The following is a 17,692-nucleotide window of genomic DNA, read 5'->3' as shown; positions in this document are numbered from 1 at the left end:
CGACATGATTAACAGCAAGCTGTTACAGAAGTTTGGTTTTAAAAGGTAACAGCAAATTGATGTTTTTGAAGAAGAAAACACCACATTTTTCATTTTGAACTGATATTTGCTATCTATATTTAGGTTTTTTTGTGGTTTATGATACCTTAGATCTCAAAATGAAGAGCTAAAATATAAACACATCATTTCTTTTTGTTCCAGAAAATTAAATTTAGAAGCATTCATTTAAAAGTCCAGGTGTTCAGTTTTCATCCTAATTTAAACAAAGCAAGATTTTTGAAAATTTTACAGACCTACATATAATTATCATGATTATAACTAGCTCTACTTTAAACTGATCACAGCTCACAGAAATATATATGCTTTGAAGTCAGATTTCTACAACCCTGCATTCACAAATTAAAAACAATGAATTATTTTTACCTTAATTCTCTCTTAGATAGAAAAGGGTTTTAATGTTTATTTTTAAACCAATTTTCATATGTAGTAGAAGTTTCCATGCATGTCTGAAGTAATATCTCTTTAAATTCATAAAGACAGGCATCCCTGAATGCTTACTATGAGGAACTCTGTCATCTTGAAATTAGTCACTCAGGAAATTACTTAAATGTTAGGCAGATTGACTCAGAAAATGAAAACCTGATATGATAAGGAGTGTACATAGCCTACTGATGTTTGCCCTCTACCAGATGAAGAAGAAATAACTGTCCTTGAGACAGCATCTAAGTGCTGTGGTAATTCATTTTATAAATTACACACTTGCAATGGAAAAAAGGCAGGGGGTGGCAGTGGGGGGGGGCAGGAATAAATAAATCATGAGAATTACTAGTTCGAGCCCTTACTACTTAGGTCAGTGGAGTCAAATCTGACTTACTCCTTACTCCACTATGCGGTATACATATAAGTTCAACAATGTAGCATTTATAGCTTTGTGCCATTTTAATAATTGAGCCCTGAAATATATCTTGGAGACGTTTTTGGAGTCTGAGGTGCATAACCACCAGAGAAAGGAAAGTGTATTTTGTCTCAAGTCAGAGTAGGATACAATTTCTTACCTGAAGGTACCAAGCATCTCTAGTGCTCAGCAGCAGCTGTTAGATATGGTGCACCTGTGACATTTGTAACAGCAGGGAGTTCACCGCTCCCTGCTATCATGCACCTCCTCTTTTGGCAAGTAAGTTTTGTGAGCCTTTGTGGGCTTTGGCACCAATGGCCATTTCTAGGACAAAGACTGAGGACAGGTTAGTCAATCTCAGAAGCGAGATTACAACAGTTACCTCCAGTTCTAAAAAAGATTACATGAGTCATTGGTAAGGGATAAAAATGAAATCAGTTCTACACACAACAATTTTCCATATGTCAGCCACACCACCTTAGTTTATGGAGCTGCAACATGGAAGGGCAAACTTAAAAAGACAACTGGACAGCCTCACTTGCACGCAATGCACATTGCTCTCAGCCACAGTACAGCCTGATAGTCTTTGCTGTTCTTCCTTGTATTAATACTGGTGGTCATAGTGAGCTTCCCACTCTAATACCCCAATGCTCAGAAAGCAAAGTAAACCAATACAGCACTTGACATTACATTCAAATCACCACCACCACCCCCCTCAGGTATTTTTCATTTTCAGAAACTGTTTTGGTATAGCAATAATACTTAGGAACATCAAACATACTGTAAAACAGAACCAGGCTTACAATAAGTTGGGGAAAGAGGTTTAAGCATATAAATCCTACTTAGATGCCTAATTCTTGCTCACATCCCAGGACTTGAGCTTTGCTAATTTTAACATAAGTTCAATAATAGATTAGGAGCATGGCAAACTCTAGCTCAGGAGACTTTACATGTCATCTCCTATTAGCACATAGGTAGGTCCAACCTCTACTATTCCAAATTTTTTAAGTGGTAATCAAAGGACAACTTCAAGAAAAGGCCTTTCTCACTCAGAGATCACAACTCAGACAATTCATATAATATTAGACTGAACAAGAGGAGAAACGTCAAGACAACCAGCTGCTATTCAATTTCTGTAGAGCTACAATGAAGGATTGTTGGGCAAATTAGACATGAGAAAGTGACTTTCTATACCAAGAGTAGAGAAACAAAGAATAAGGTATCGAAGAAATAAAAAACAGCCTTACCTCAGTGTGAACTGATCTTCTGTTGAATTTTTAGCAACAGATACAAGGAAAGTCAAAATGTCACCTTGCTTGACAGTCTTTGGTGCATACTGGATGGCAATATTATTATCCAATTTCATTTCACTTAAGGAAGGGCCAGCACGTGTCTGGAAAAGAAAAACACTTCCAATCCTCTGCAAGGGAGGTCCTGACTCATCAATGTCATTGTGCCCTGGTTGGATCCCATTACTTTTCCTTACATCCTCCTTTGTACATTCCCCTTTCTCATGTCCCGGCTGTATGGCATAGTAAAGTTCCACAGGGCTCCCTTCAGACTGATTCATTGATTTCTTACGGCCAGCAACAACCGTGGGGGGGTTAAACCAGCTTGGCAGGAGCTCCAGCTCTGCCACACACAACCCCAGATCTCCTTGCAATCTGCAGCTGCCTCTGACTTCCCGTGTCTCTCTGAAGGCAAACACCCGCAGGCAGGGCAGCTGTTCCATGGTGTTATAGTCATCCCAGTCCCTGCCCACAATGTAGAATAGGACCTGGACTTTGGGCTTGCTTGGGTAAATTTTGTCATTCATTATGAAGGCCTTAAGTTTCCAATTAAAGGAGAACTTGTTAGTAGATCCAAATGGATTTGAAGCCCACATTAAGTCCTGGGGCACTACTTGTTCAATGGAAAAAGGTCCATAGCTGGCATTTAGCACAGGTGGTCTCTTGGATTTGTAGATCAGAAAGGATTCCACTCGGGACTGCAAGCTAGAATTCCTCATAATATCCTGATTAGCTTCCTTAAGAAAGAAGGAAACATCTGCATTGTGGATACGATAGGTCACAGGCAAGTAAGTTGGCAGTAAAGAAAATCTCTGTATACTCTCCAGGATCCCTCGACTCTCCGTCACTGTTGAAAGGAAAGGAGAGTTTAAAACATCAGATCTTCAAGTCATACTGTGACATAATTTCGCAGGCTTTATTTGAAGGGATTGACAGTGCTGCAGCTGGTATTAGTGGCAACAGTAAGCATCATCAATGCATGCAGAAGTAGCCTAGGTAGACGATGATTTAGTTAGCTTGGAAAACACTAGGTTATTATATGTTCTTACATGGCAGCTAGAGTAAAAGAGGTAGCTTTTGTAGGTTTGCCCATGTCAAAGGTCGCACGTTCACTTGCAATAGATGTTTATTATTGGAGAGGAAAATTACTGAGTCAGCCTCTGCAACATAAGATCACTGCACAGGCACATTTAAAAAAGGAATCTGAATACTGAAGTTGTACCTGTACAAGAAACCAATGCAGTGATTTTACATCATCAAATGCTGCGCATGGAATACTTAAGAGTTTGCTTCAGCCTTCTTTTCAGCACTCAAGCAATAGATGGACTTTAGGTGCTTTACTGCTAAAGGCTGAATTTCACTTTAAGAACAGTTAGCGCAATAACCATTTATACAAAAGCTCCTTGCAACACTCTGGTACTAGAGGATTTCAAAAGAAGCTTTATTTGCATCCAATTTATAGTCCCCTCTATTCACTTTATCTATGAAAAGCAGGGTTTTTTCTGTAAATAACTATCAGGATTCGCTCCACTGTTGTTGTTGCCTACCTAACCCTACATTGTTCCTTAATACAACTGCATTATCTGTAGGCTGTACATCACTGCACACTGGAGGAACATTTTCAGTGACACTGAGCTTCTCACTGCAAGATACCTATTTTAACTGTGCCATCAAGCAATTACCTAAGGCAACGTATCATATTAAAGAATAAGCTCTCCTTCCTTTCTAGGAACTGTCACTCCCAAAAAGTAAAAACATACACTGGTAAAAAATACAGATGCAAATACAGTATGACCTTTCCCGTTTGAATGTTGGACCTTCGTGCTTATGTCTTCACACCCTAACACCCTAATTGTAAAATAAACTGCATTTTTTTTCCATAGCAAATTCAAATCCTTACCCTTATTCAGAAGAGTGACAAAGGGTAACTACAGACAGAATTTTCAAAAGCAACCCAGTTTCCCAAGCTCTAGTCCACAAATGTTTAATTTGTCCTTATTTTTTGTTTGGCATCTGACTTAAATATTTATTTGTTCATCAAGTACCAGCCTAACTGATGTCAGTTACTGCTAAACACCAATCTACCACTTATTCACTGCAATTCATCGCAAGTACTAGAACAGAAGAGGCTTGTTACCTTCAAATTCTATGGGAAGATATTGTTAGTTCCTAGAAACCTCTGGTTTCAGACTGCAAGCATTCACCAAAAACAAATCTGGAAAATGCCTCTCAGCAATAAACCATCTATTCTACCTAGAGCCTGCACAACCTGAAAGTGGAGTTCACCTTTGCAGGAGAGGAAGCCACACCAATGCTACCCATAACCAGCACATGAATCATGGCACCTCCACAACAATGCAGTTAAAGCAGGAGATCTCACTCTGCCGCAGACTCTGCCCAATCTCAGACAAGTTGCTTATGCTGTGCTGCTGTTCTCTGTCCAACTATTTCTCTCCCCTCACCCTTGATCTGTGTAGACTGCAAATTCAACAGACTCATCTTACTGTCTATATAAGAGCACCAACGACAATAACGAGGCTGTCATCTTAGTTAAGGTCTTCAGGCATTAATGTCATGCAAACCAACAAATCAGAAAACTGGAGCAAAGAATTTTCTATACGGAAAAAGCAAAATCAACTTGCTATTAAAAGGGGGGGGGGGGGGACGACCACAAAAAAAAAAAAAAAACAAACTAAACCAAAAAATATAACACACACACCCCCCCCCAAAAAAAAAACCAACAACACCACAACAAACACAAACAAACCCCAGATAAGGGTGGATATCATTCAGCTGTAAGGCAGAAGGCACAATTCTTAGAATGAAAGGGGTCAGGAAGAAAAGATTGCAGAGAAGAGTTTCACAGTTTTGGATATCTTTCTCTCAATCTTGAAAAAATGAAATTCCTCTCCCAATGATCAAAATAAACCCTTACTTTTAAAAAAATTAAAGTAATGTCAACTCTTAAACCCCAACTAGAATTTGAAATAAGTTCCATCTGAAGAATTGGGAAAATGGCCTCAGCACACATTATCATATGGGACTGTAAACTGCAACAGCAATAAAAGGCTGAAGTCCCCTGATCCCTAAAGCTGAAAAACTCAGCTTAGATCTTGTTTTATTTTAGAGGAAGTCACACACAAGGCTTTTCTGCTTGTTTTTAATCAAGAGTAAACTGCGGAGACTCTGAATTAAAAAAACCCTCTATTTTAGTCTTGGTCTTTTCAGCATTCAACTCCCACTCTCTCTCCAGATGTTCACTGATAGCAGATGAAGTTTTTGAAAACATTTTTCTAGATAATCCTCTAATAGAGATTTCTAACAACTCTAAATGGCTTTGCTAGTACTTAAGAGTTGCAAGGATCCATCTCTCCTGTCCAGCCCTAAGGCAAAATCTGTTCTGCTGTTGTACTCTTCAGATTATCCAGCCCATAACAGTGTTCCTCCATTTAATGTCCCATTTATAAATTCCACACTCATTTTATACACCTCCCAACAGCTTGGCAAAGCACCATTAAACACAGTGAGGCATCAAGAAGGCAACTCAGACAGTGGGAAAAAAGCTCAAGGTATTCAATTTTTTATTTCCCTTCTTTTGATTACAGCTCCCTCCCTTGCATTCCACAGGGAGAAGTACATTATTTTTATATTAAAACTAAAAGTGTTTCACTAATATTTTTTTAATCATTTATTTTAGTGTTTAATTATCTAAGGGATTAAAAATCTTCCATATGTTTTCCCCATCTCCACAGGACAACATTCCTCAGAGTTTCTAGATCAATGACTCTTTGGAATAAGAAAGCAACACAAATGAAAAAACCCTGAAGGTGAAATGCCTATTAAAAAAAGGAAACAATCTCACCAGATAGAGCGTGGTCCATTGGTTTTGAAATTTTGGGGCAATGGCAAACTGGTCTGATCACTGTTGCACTTCCTCCTATCATCAAGCTGTCGATGTGCACTGAATATAAATTGGCTTATGCTGGAAGCTGACAGCAGCTTTCCAAACAGCCAAAGGCCAAAAAATCAAACAATTTTAGACTTTTATCTGGGGAGAGTTATAATCAGCACAAACAGAAAACAGTTCTCAAAAACTACACTGAGCTCTGCAGTACTATCTGGATTTCGACCATAAAAGTTTATTAAGGATTCTGAAGGATAGGAAACTAAAACCAAAAACTATCAGCATCCTTAATTGCAACCATGACTGTTTTCATACCAATTATGTATGTTTTTATAAATGCAGAATTGCAGAAGATTACAATTTTATGTGTTATTGGGTGAAACCCAGCATAAAAGTGGAGCTCTGAAGATGTGTACCTACCCTAAATATTACATAAGATCTATACTATAATAATCAAAATTCCCCAGGAATAAGCCACCTGAATAAATAAGACAATAATCACACAGTGATTCTCTGTTTTAGGATGTCAAACAAAATAAAAGATAGGTAACTTAAGCGCTGTTAAAGAAACAACATCAATAAAAAAAAAATAGACCGTTCAATTCAGGAACTGCAGTTTACCACTATAAACCTGAAGGCTTGTCTACATGGGGAACTTGGCAGCAGAATAACTAAGTGCAAGAATACAGTACATTAACTAGGCCTTACTTGTTCTCTGTGTGGATGTATGGCACAGAGCGCGTCATACTCTGTGTCAATACAAAAGCAGTGGTTGGTACCAGACTAAACCAAGCATTGAGGAATTTAATCTATCCGTATAAGGATAGATCCCTATGATCCATAGAGATCTGCTCAACTTTGAACTGATCACTTGTAGCAAGCTGCAAAATCATTTTATCTTAAGCTGAGACACTGCAGAGGAAAAAAACAGATTTTTCCAGAGGACCACAGCAAGCGATGCCTCACCTAGCTACTGAATCTCGAGGGGCTGACCCTCAGCTGGAGTAGGCTGCTCCACTGCAAGGTCTGGCCAAAAGTAACTACTCCAACTGCAGAGTGGCGTTAACAGGATTCAGGAGATGTCCCAAACAGTTTGAAGCAAACCAATAAAATCTAATTATGATGCTGTGCTTATGCCAGGAGCTACTATTTCTCAATCCTTTAAAACTACATCTGTATTTGACCTCTTCTGCTGTGAACGGTTTGTTGAGGATTTCAATCAGTGGCTACCTGGGAAAGGGTGCTGTATGAGGGTGGTTTTCTTTCCTTTCTCTTTAGCAAATCTTCCCTGACTGACACCTTTAAAAATACTTGTCATGGATAGAAAAAGCAAATTCTTTGCAGGTCAGTGAATTTGGGGGGGAAAAAAAAAAAAGTCCTAGGAAAAGGCAGCACATTCAGTCTCCCTCCACACACCCAACGCTAGCGCACATGATATATCCCTGAACGTGACACTGTAAACATGCTGCATCTACCTTCCTAAAGGTCATACTGCTTTCCTCATTAGGCTCCTAATTTTGTACTGCAGACTGGGTAAAAATCTTAAATCTTTATTTCTTTTAATGTTGTGTAACAACAGCTCTCAGTCAATAACAAAAAGCACTATTCACAGCCCAGTTTTACTGTAAAGTCATTGACCATGGCTTCAGAAAACTGAAGAAATCTGCCAGACCACTAAATTCATTCTATATTGCCAGATACTAGGGCCTTCACTGTCCTAACAGTTACTTTATTTTTAAAACTATTCAATCCACAATCATCCAGCATTCATGAGAAATAAAACACTCTTACAATCAATTAGATAATGCTACTATTAAAAAAAAAAAAAGTTGCCTTTTTCTTGTAGATTGAAGGGAACAACTTCTTCGGATAATTGCCTTACCAGCTGCAAGCTTAGACTGGTAGTGTGATAGATGAAGTTTGTTGCTGTATCTTGGGGATTGAGATAAGTGGTTCTTTTCAGCCTGGCCAGAAATTTGACCTTTTTAGTTAGTTTCAGCTGATCTCCTTGGACCTTTTGAACTCTTTAGCTCTCCCAGCTCTGTTATGCATTGCAATATTTTTAGCCAAAATCTCTAGGGAAAAAAAGAATAAATTTGGAAGCATGATCTATTTCCAGATCGAGAAACTAACAGTTCCGATAAAACTTCATGCTCACTTTTGGAAAATCAAGACATTTTGGTCTTAACCTAATTAAATGGCTGAATCCACTGATGCTCAAAAATGAGGCTGTTTAAGCTATTTACACAGTGAATGCCATGCCCAGGTGTATCTCAGTCAGTTGTTAACTGAGGGATGATTTACTCTTCTCAGTACATCACTTAGAAAGGACTGAGTCAATTAAGACTGTTACATGAATATCTGAGTAGGACCATTTCAATCTTTTAGGATTTGTTGGCTGCTTGTCATATTCCTTCCTTAGGTTCAAGCATCTTTCTGAGCAGCCCCTACACACAAACAGACAAAACTGGAGTTTTCCAATGATGACTTACTGTGTTCCCTCTTTTGCCAGTTTTGTGGCAGTGCTGATTTTCTTAAAACAATTAGCACTGCATTTTCAAGCTTTTGTAAGTGCTATGCTTTACTGAGAAGAGCTTTATGACACAGTGACAAACTGATGGGAGGTTTTGATCTTAGACAGAAAGGCAATACAGGCTTTATGGCAGTTGCTCATTTTGCTTTTTTAAAAGCAATGAAGTTTTCCTTGGCTACACTTTGCAGTAGTGCTCAACAGAAGTCCAGAGGGAGGGACCACTGTAGATGGAGAACTGCACAGCACAAGAGGCTGTAAAGAACACTAATAGCTCAGATGCATTGGAGGGCAACAAATTAAACCCACAGGAAAGAACCACAGTGCACCACGTGATCAGAAACCTGCAAAACCACATAGGATCTTACTGCAGATTATTTTCTTTGAAACCATTTTCATGCAGCAACACACCTAACCTGTGCAGTAACACAGAGTCAGGAAAGTATTTTAATGATTTGATGCCATAAACACATCAATCTATCTTACAGATATCCGCATTGAAAATTGCATGCTGAAGTTATTTCCTGACAAGAAATAAAACCAAAAGCTACGAGAATTAATTTTCTATTAGCTTATACTATGTTATATCCATCCAAAAGTGAATCGCTTGGTATCTAGTTGGACAGGCTAGCTATCTTCCCTACTTATCATCTCATTTTAGCATTGATTTTGGAATTTAATTATATCATTACATTTTTAATGCTTTTGTGGCCAGAAGCCTTAACCAAAACCAAACTTCATCAGAGGGAGCAGTATTTGCCTGAAAGAATCTAAGATTTTAGTTAATAGACAAGGTTTTAAGAAGTGAAAATTGATGCCAAAATAGTGATGGGATTTACCAAAAGTCATAAAGCCAGCATGTATTCAGAGTTAGAAACAAGTCATAAACCACAAATTCCTCTCTGTAGTCAGTATTCAATATGAACATTCCAAAAAGATTTTCAACAGTGAAACCTGAAAATGTAAGGAGCAGGTAGATGGGTGGGGGTAGAGGATGAGGACTAAATAAGCCAGATTTTCCTGTATTCTTCCACTACTTTGTCACATCAGCCAAAAAAAGAAAACTCTTGTTCAACATTTCTGCCACAAGCAAGTAATAGAGGAAGTTGAGCCATCACATCTTCAGCACAGACATAAGAGTGAGATGGCAAGCTCCTGCCTATGTTTCATAGGAACAGTGCAGCAGGTAGGTTTTCCTATACTGAATATGACCTACTTCTTACAAGTATTTAATTATGAAGACATTATTATGTGTAAAAATGTTCAGTGTTCACATTATTCTCTATACAGCTGTGTAACACAAGGCAGAAATAACAGTTGATTCATTACTATCACTATTCACATTGGAGCACTGATTTCCCATCAGTCTTCACCCACATACTTGGAAAAGGAGTATCAGCATCTACCTTCCATACCAGTACAGAAATAAAAGAATCCAGCCTATCTGGCATCAGAACCCTAATCTTTCCTCCTAGTCATATCATTAGAGAGCAGTTTCCAAAAAAAATCTCATGCTTTTGGTAACAAACACCATCATTCTAAAGCGCAAGTACCAACAGAACAGCAATAAGGCTAAATCGATGTGTCACAAATAGGAAAACAAAACCAGAACCCTGAAACCCAAGTCATGCATTTATCTGTGGCAAATTAAAAAGGAAAATGGCTTCAAAGCCAAAAGTCACCCACTTCTTTTTAAGTCCTTTCCTTATTAGCATTTTAGACTGCTCTGTGTGCTTCACTTTATAACATTCCCTGTAACTATTTCATCCTTGGAAAATTATCATTCTCTGAGAACAGCACTGTTCTCAACCTACCAACATCCCCCTTTTTCCTCAACTTGCAGTAACTCTTGTTCAGCTCTGCAAGTCTGTGAGTTTGTTACAAAGCAAGGGAAAGATTACTTGAACACCGAGGCCACAGACTATGTAGAAGAGCTTCTTCACAAAAAAGGCAAATCCTCATTTCTCCTAAGAGAGTTTTTAAAGCATTGGAGTATTGTTAGTGAGTGCAACACACGTTAAGTGACAGTCACAAAGTAGATACCCAATAAACCAAATTAATTTTTGAACAGATGCAAATCATTTGTACCATCATTTCTAAGAGGAATGCACACTTGCAAACCATTCTTTTTACAAAAATTATCAAGCATAGCTACTGCAGTCAGAAACAAAGATTTTTTTAAGTGCTGAGTCCTGCAAGGAAGTACTCCGACACAATGAGCTTAAACTTCATGAGACTATTCTTGTGCAGAAAGGCAATTCAGTTAATGCTTTGCTACAACAGAAGCTGGACTCCTTTGCAAGAGGCAGTGTTACAGTCGGCCCAGCAAAGCACATCTTAGCCACTTTTGCTTCTGTGTTATCAATCCTGCTAGGTATTTCCTCTTAACAATCTTGTAGTCCATCTTGCAATTTACTAGCTCCACACAGAAGCTTCCATGACCTGAGTGGGAAAGGAATAAAACCTTCTAATGAAATACAGTATGAAATTTCATCCCAGAAGGGTCTCCAAATACAATGCTGAATCAGAAAACAAGAAATACATCTGCAGAGTGATCCTCAACTAAGAAATCTACTCCATCTTTAGTGGTGTGTCATCTGGCTCACCTCTAAGAATTGTCGCTTAAGGGTTTCAAGGACTCTGGCTCAAACTTCTGATTTTACCTGAAGGAGGACAGTGAATCTGGATGATACACTTTGTACCTACTATCACTGTATCCCACAGCAAGTACCACTGTCAAGTGTGTGACTGGACTATTCAACTGCTGTGACCATGACAGTATTATTTGTCAATGGGATGTTACTAGACCACAATGACTTATAATATATAGTCTTTCCACATAATCTCTTTCTCACAGCGAGTTTGATTTTACAGAAAAATTTAGATGTCACTAACATTCAGAAAATGGTCTTCTAGAAAGGGAGCTCTTGCTCCACCAGGCAAAGAAACAAGCAGCACAGAAACAATCATCAGTCTTAACACAAGCCATCAGCTGATGCTTGAAAAGCAAGGCAATAAACTAAAATCAAAAATATTCTATCAATTTCACAAGCCTGCCTGTCAGGAACTCCTTGTGGACTGCCGTAAATGCCAAGTCTGAAAGCTGAATCACGACATCAAAGGATTTCTATGCCTCCATGTCTGCAGTGAGTGCAGCCACCTGCGTAACCTTATTATGTGCATGACTCCAATCATCATTAAAGGCCATATACTTATCCAGCACTTTTCATACTTTAACTCTTGTTATTTGCCTTGATGTGATTGTAAGTGCTCATCCCTGATACACACTACAGGATGCAGACTGTACTCCCAGTTGCTGTATCAATCCAGGAATTCCAGTTGCCTTAATGGGCCTGATTATCAGCCAGGTAAAGCCTTTTTGACAGCAGCACTATAGTCTGATGACACAGTATTTTCTTTGAATATCCTGTTCTACTGAAGTCTGAGGAAAGTTTTTTTAATGATTAAAGTTTTAATCATTGATGTCAGGACAGACTACACCTCATCATTCATTAGGAGAGAGATGAGCAAGTTATTTTATTATTCACATTGACAGACCAATAAAGAAATAATTTAAATAAAAGGGCTCCAGAGGAACACATACACCTTTATATTACCAAGCGATACAAACATGATCAGAGAAAGATCGTCTTAACAAAGGCAAGTTCTCACCTGAAAAGGCAAAGTAATAATTACAGAGAAAAGCATTAAGATAAAAGGATAAGGCACTGTTTCACACAAGATCTGATGTCAGCCTGAACATAAAAGGGCAAAGCAGTGATGAGCATCACAAAGTTTACAGTAAGAAAAACAGGAAAAAAAACCCCAAACCTAGAGTCATGTTAACTACTGGGTGATAGGGAAAGAGTAGCTAGGAAAATTTTTTCTGACATTCCAGATTCAAAACATCAATAATCACACAGAGGGCTGTCCCCAGTCCCATCAACTGCATGTAATGCAAGGCGCTAAAGGTGCTAGACATGATAAGACGCATCACTCCCTTGAGTGTGTCATTGCCTACAGCAGTGAGCTTTCATCAATAACTCACTGGACCACCTTGACACACACACTCTCTTGGCCTTTTTTGCAATTTTGATGCATTCATTTAATGAACCATAAAAAGACAGAATCTCTAATGAAAATAGTACTAGGCTAGGTGCTATCCACTTATGGCTCAAGGCAACCTAATAGTGAAAGAACTAAGAGACAAGGAGTTCAGTGTCTAATGCAGGGGTCCTCAAACTTTTTAAACAGGGGGCCGCCGTGCAGATGAAGTGGCAGGAGGTCATCTGCAGTTGCTTGGTTTCCCCCCCCAAACCCCAGCGGGGGGGGGGGGGGGGGGGGGGTGTCTGTAAGTACCGGGGTCCAGATTGAGGAACCTGGCGGGCCATATCCAGCCTGCAGGCTGTAGTTTGAGGACCCCTGGTCTAACGTAATGAAAATTTTCTCAGGCTTTCAATAGCAATAGTTTGTTTCTCTCTTTCTGTCCCCCCTCACCTCCTATACCTCTACTTGCAGAATAAAAAAGAAATTATAAATATTTATAAAACAAATAAAAGCAAACAAAAAAGACACATACACACAAGCCAAAAATAGCAACAAACTTAGAAGGCTGAAATAATAAAAAAATTCAGTAAAAGGAAAGTAAGGCTGAGTAGTGGGGGATTGCACACTGCAAGGAGCCCAACATCAATTGTGAACTTCTGCATGACAGACCCAGAAGAAATACAGGACTGCACATGCAACAGCTTTATATACTGCTTAAAACAGACTCTATTCAGACAATCAGATGTCGATCAGATTCTTCCTCCAATGTCTGCAGAACTCCCCCTTCATTTTCTGCAAAGATACCAGGGACTGTACAGAGGCTGCAGTTCTGCTACCAGGCTGCTACTGATGGGAGGAAAAAACTCCCAAGCATTAAGGAAACACCTGATTCACCAAAAGTAATAGGCCAGTTTCTGCTGCTGGCCTTTTATGAGACTAGCCATGTTGATATACCCTAATCCAATTCCAGTGGAATGTGAACTGCAACACAAAAGTGTTTGTGGCTGCTGGCTGATCATTCTCCCTCCTCCAGAGTATGCTTTTTAAAAATAATTTTAAATCTGTTTATCCATATCATGCCTCTACATCTTGCTGTAGGCTCTGTTACACTGAATTCGTACAACCAACAACTCCAATACTGATCTTCTATTGCTACATTTGCTAATAAGATAAAAAGATTCTATTTTTTATTTAAAGTCTCATTTAAATAATACCATAATGTTGGCATATGCAGTAAAAAAACTAGCAATATTTCACTAAATACATACCCATATTACATTAATTAAAGAAAGTGCAACTTGAAAATATTTGAGCGTGTTCTCAGAAGAAAGTGAAGATATGAATGGGTGTTTGCACCTGAAAAGTCTAGAAATTGGAGGACACCATAGGAAAAAAAAATATATATATGTATATATTTATATACACACACTGACACACATAAGAACAGATACAAGAAAGAATCTGACTTTGGCAGCATGGAACACAGCTAGAGTTAATTAACACTGCTTCTTGGGTATTTCTGTTCTTCACTACAGTCTCTGGTACAGACACACTATGAATATGGGAATGCACAGTGTCCTGAATCCATAGGGTCCTCCTGCTTAGAGGATTCAGGAAACAAAGGTTTAATTCCTGTCCTGAAAAGCTGTTCAAAAATAACATGTACAGTCCAAATCTGTCAGCAACCACTAAGATAGCTGACCAACTCTCCCCAAATACAAAGGCTATATTCATTAATGGAGATAAGTAAGAACCTTCTTGATGTGTTCATGATTAGCTTCTGAATCACAAGGTCTTCATCCTTCACGTTTTTTCTTTTTACAGCTGTAACCCTGACACATTCCCAATTCTTTTCAACTTCTTGCCAGCTAAGTAGGAAGCTCAGGTCTCTCAGAAAAAGAATTTGCCTGAAAAAAGGCATACAAACATCAGAATAACTCATCAGGCAGTTTTTCAGGAGTCTTGTTCTGACCACTGAACGACACCAAACCTCTAGCAGGCCTGTAGTATGCTTACAGACGCTCAGCTGTCTCTAATAGCATCAGGCACAGTATTTTGTGTGTTTATGTATGTCAGAGAAGAAAAATGAATCCATGTATTTTTCTAAAGGAAGTTTTGCAGAGCTAACTAAAGCAGCTCTGTGTGCAGCTAACTGTAGCTCAGCTGCCTTAACAGGCCCAGGAGTATCCAGGATAATCCACTCCCAGAATGTGACTGACCAGAACAGATGATCCTGTCTAAAACTTGCTGCTATTAAGTGGCTCCTTGCTTCTCTTTCCTCTTGCTTCCTCTCAGTTGCAAAATCATGCTCTCCCCACTAGGTAAACTGGGTGGTCATCTCTTCTTTCAGGTGAGATGACTCAGTTCACCTAGACTGGCAGAATTGATCTACCTTTTCCTGGCTCATTTTCTGGTGAATTAGCACATTGTGTTGGCTCAGTAAGAGGTTGGCTGAAGTGCCAAGAGTGTGCACAGGAGGGTGGAGTCACATGCCAGAGCCTCACCCTTGGAGAACAGGACCAACTCCTTCCAGTGGTAGGGGGCTGCTAGATCATTCCAGATGGTCTAGCAGCTAGCTCCTGGAGTCACCACCACGCAGAAACCTGCATCCACCTCAAGCCCTTGGTTGATCACAAATATGAAGCTCATTGCTTACCCTTGCCTTAGCCCAGGCACAGCTATATCAACCACACTGTTGCAACAATAGCTTGTTAGCATGGCAAACATCCAAACCTTTCTTCAGAGAGACTACTCTTGATTTTCCCGTCCGAGAGAGAAGCAACAGATTATGATTTTTTGGAGAGTGCTGATTTATTTATTTAGTAGTTAAATTTTCAAGTGTATTTAGACCTTAAAGACACAAGTAGAATTTCACTGCAAGTCACTAACGAGGTCAAGTATTTTCAAATATTCAATAATGCATCATATGCATCTTTTCAGACTTAAAATAGCTTTGAAAGTCTGTCTTACTATTGGTCTATGAATTATTATTTTTTTAAAACAAAGCCAGTTTGCAATTTGGCAGTTTATTCTGTAACTAAATATTTTGCCTCTTTAGAAATATATTTAATGGCTACATGGCACATTACTGTATCTTTAAAATTATTTCTGTTCTTGTTGTGGAAATAAATCAGTGTGCTACTCTCTCAGCTTTCTCAGAAATGTAATAGGCAAAAGAGTTAAGATGACTAAAATTATCATTTTATAGCCCCATAATGTTTTTTTCCTTGTCCAGGCAAAGTCCAAAGGGCATGAACTCCTCAACTTACCTAGTATTCATTTAACTAAATCTAAGAAAAGCTCTTTGTCCATGCAAATCTCCGAAGTCTTATTCAGAAACCAATTCCACCTTTTCAAATCATCGTCTTTCATACCTATTTAAAAGTAGCTTCATATTAAGCTGATACTGATAGAGATGCTACAGTATTTGACACTCCGTAAACACCCTAAAAGTAGAAAAATAAGCTAGAATTTTTTGGTTTTCCCTGTCTGACAAAGTCTCCAATGTTTTCTTTGGCACTTCTTTGGGAGTTTGTTCTGTCAATTTTGAACGAGTTTCACATCTCCTTGCAGAATATAAAGGTCATATTAAAATCTGCTTCAGCTAAACACCTTGTTTTCTTGAATCCTGACTAGAAATTGGAATGTTTAGTGTCACAGTCAGATTTCCCCAAGGAGGATGCCATAACACGTGGAATCAAGAACTCTAGCTACTTAATTGCAGGGAAGTTCCTCCTGGTGAATGTGGAGGATGTTTAAAATTCAGCAGCAATAAAGACTGCAGGGGAGTGGCACAAGAAACACTGAGAGCTCAAGATTATTTTCCCCTAACCTGCAATTATCTTGGATACTTAAAAATCCCTGATACTTGGACATGAATAGTTTTGCATTCCAGTCCGACTGAAAAGCTGTGAACAAAAGATTTCAGAAGCACTGGTGAAAAAAACATACAATAGAAAGCTCAGAAACAATAATCCTACGTTTAAAACAAATTAGATACACTTTCTGCCAAGCAGGTCTTCAAACTATGAAGAGCACAAACTGAAGCCCCTGTCACAGCGAGCTCTTAGAAGCTGGTTTTCTGTGCATTCAAAACAATTATTCCCGTTAGTGTCTCAGTGAATCCATATGCACGTTTGAAACAGTTTGATTCATTATTAGTGTCTACATTTGTGTGTAGTTAAGACCAAATCCTACTGCAAGCAAACATATTAAGTTGTATATATTAAGTCTGTACCAAATGGATTCTACAATTGTAGAACTGACTGACGCTTCACATCACTGCTTGTAAATAAAAGATTAAAAGATGAACTTCTCTAATTGAATGTCTACAAAAGAAAGAGCAGTATCTACTAAGTAGAGCAGATGGTAGGATCTGTCTGCAAGCAGAAAACCAGCAGAAAGACATTACCCGATTTACATTGTATTTGGAGCATGCACTGGCCATTGCATTTTATTCAGTTGGACTAATTTATACAACTGATGCAACAATTTGGTATATTCTACTCTAAATCTGTGTGAATAACTGATTTTTCAGCTACCCAGCTAAAGTAATCAAAACCCAAAACCAATTTTCTCAGGTAAATCCAAAGTGAAATTCCTTTTTTCACCTTATCACTGCAAAATGGAAGAAGAAAAACCCTAAAACTAATGAAACCTTAAGAATGGATTATGTTACCCTTTAAAAGATTAAAAAAAAAGAAAAAGTTAAAGGCACCAACCTTTCTTCTCAAACTCTATCTTACTTCTTGAGTATTTTACAGGAAAGCTGTTCTGTGTTTCCATTTTAATTCACAGCCTTTCTACTAAACTGGCATGTAAAAGATGTACTGCATTTTTTTTAATCTAGTACATTTTTAATAGAGGCAGGTCATGTAAAGCTTGGCATTAGTCATTTAAGGGAAACATTCTTAACCATACTAGCTACGTCTCATTGTCCTATTTGGATAATAATCAAATCATTGGATAAATGGAATATACAGTTGAGAAATATTTCTATGCATACTTACCATGCTCCTCAAATCACG

General features: G+C 38.5%; 1 protein-coding gene across 5 annotated transcripts in view; it reads right to left on the bottom strand.

Annotated features, from left to right (window-relative positions):
• TMEM132D (transmembrane protein 132D) overlaps positions 1 to 17,692 on the bottom strand; it is a 260,679-nt gene that overhangs the window by 202,017 nt on the left and 40,970 nt on the right. For 4 of the 5 annotated variants that reach the window (XR_005102580.1, XR_005102581.1, XM_037377018.1 and 1 more), the window contains exon 2: positions 2,143 to 3,031. The exons of the other annotated variant lie outside the window; for it this stretch is intronic. Coding sequence is in view for 2 of the 4 variants with exons in the window: in XM_037377018.1 (XP_037232915.1) it covers positions 2,143 to 3,031 (889 nt within the window). In the remaining 2 variants the exon portion in view is untranslated. The remainder of the gene's footprint in view (positions 1 to 2,142; positions 3,032 to 17,692) is intronic. 5 annotated transcript variants of the gene reach the window in all.

Source organism: Falco rusticolus, chromosome 1, assembly GCF_015220075.1.
Source record: "Falco rusticolus isolate bFalRus1 chromosome 1, bFalRus1.pri, whole genome shotgun sequence".
Taxonomy (NCBI): domain Eukaryota; kingdom Metazoa; phylum Chordata; class Aves; order Falconiformes; family Falconidae; genus Falco; species Falco rusticolus.
This window is presented reverse-complemented; position numbering and strand designations above follow the sequence as displayed.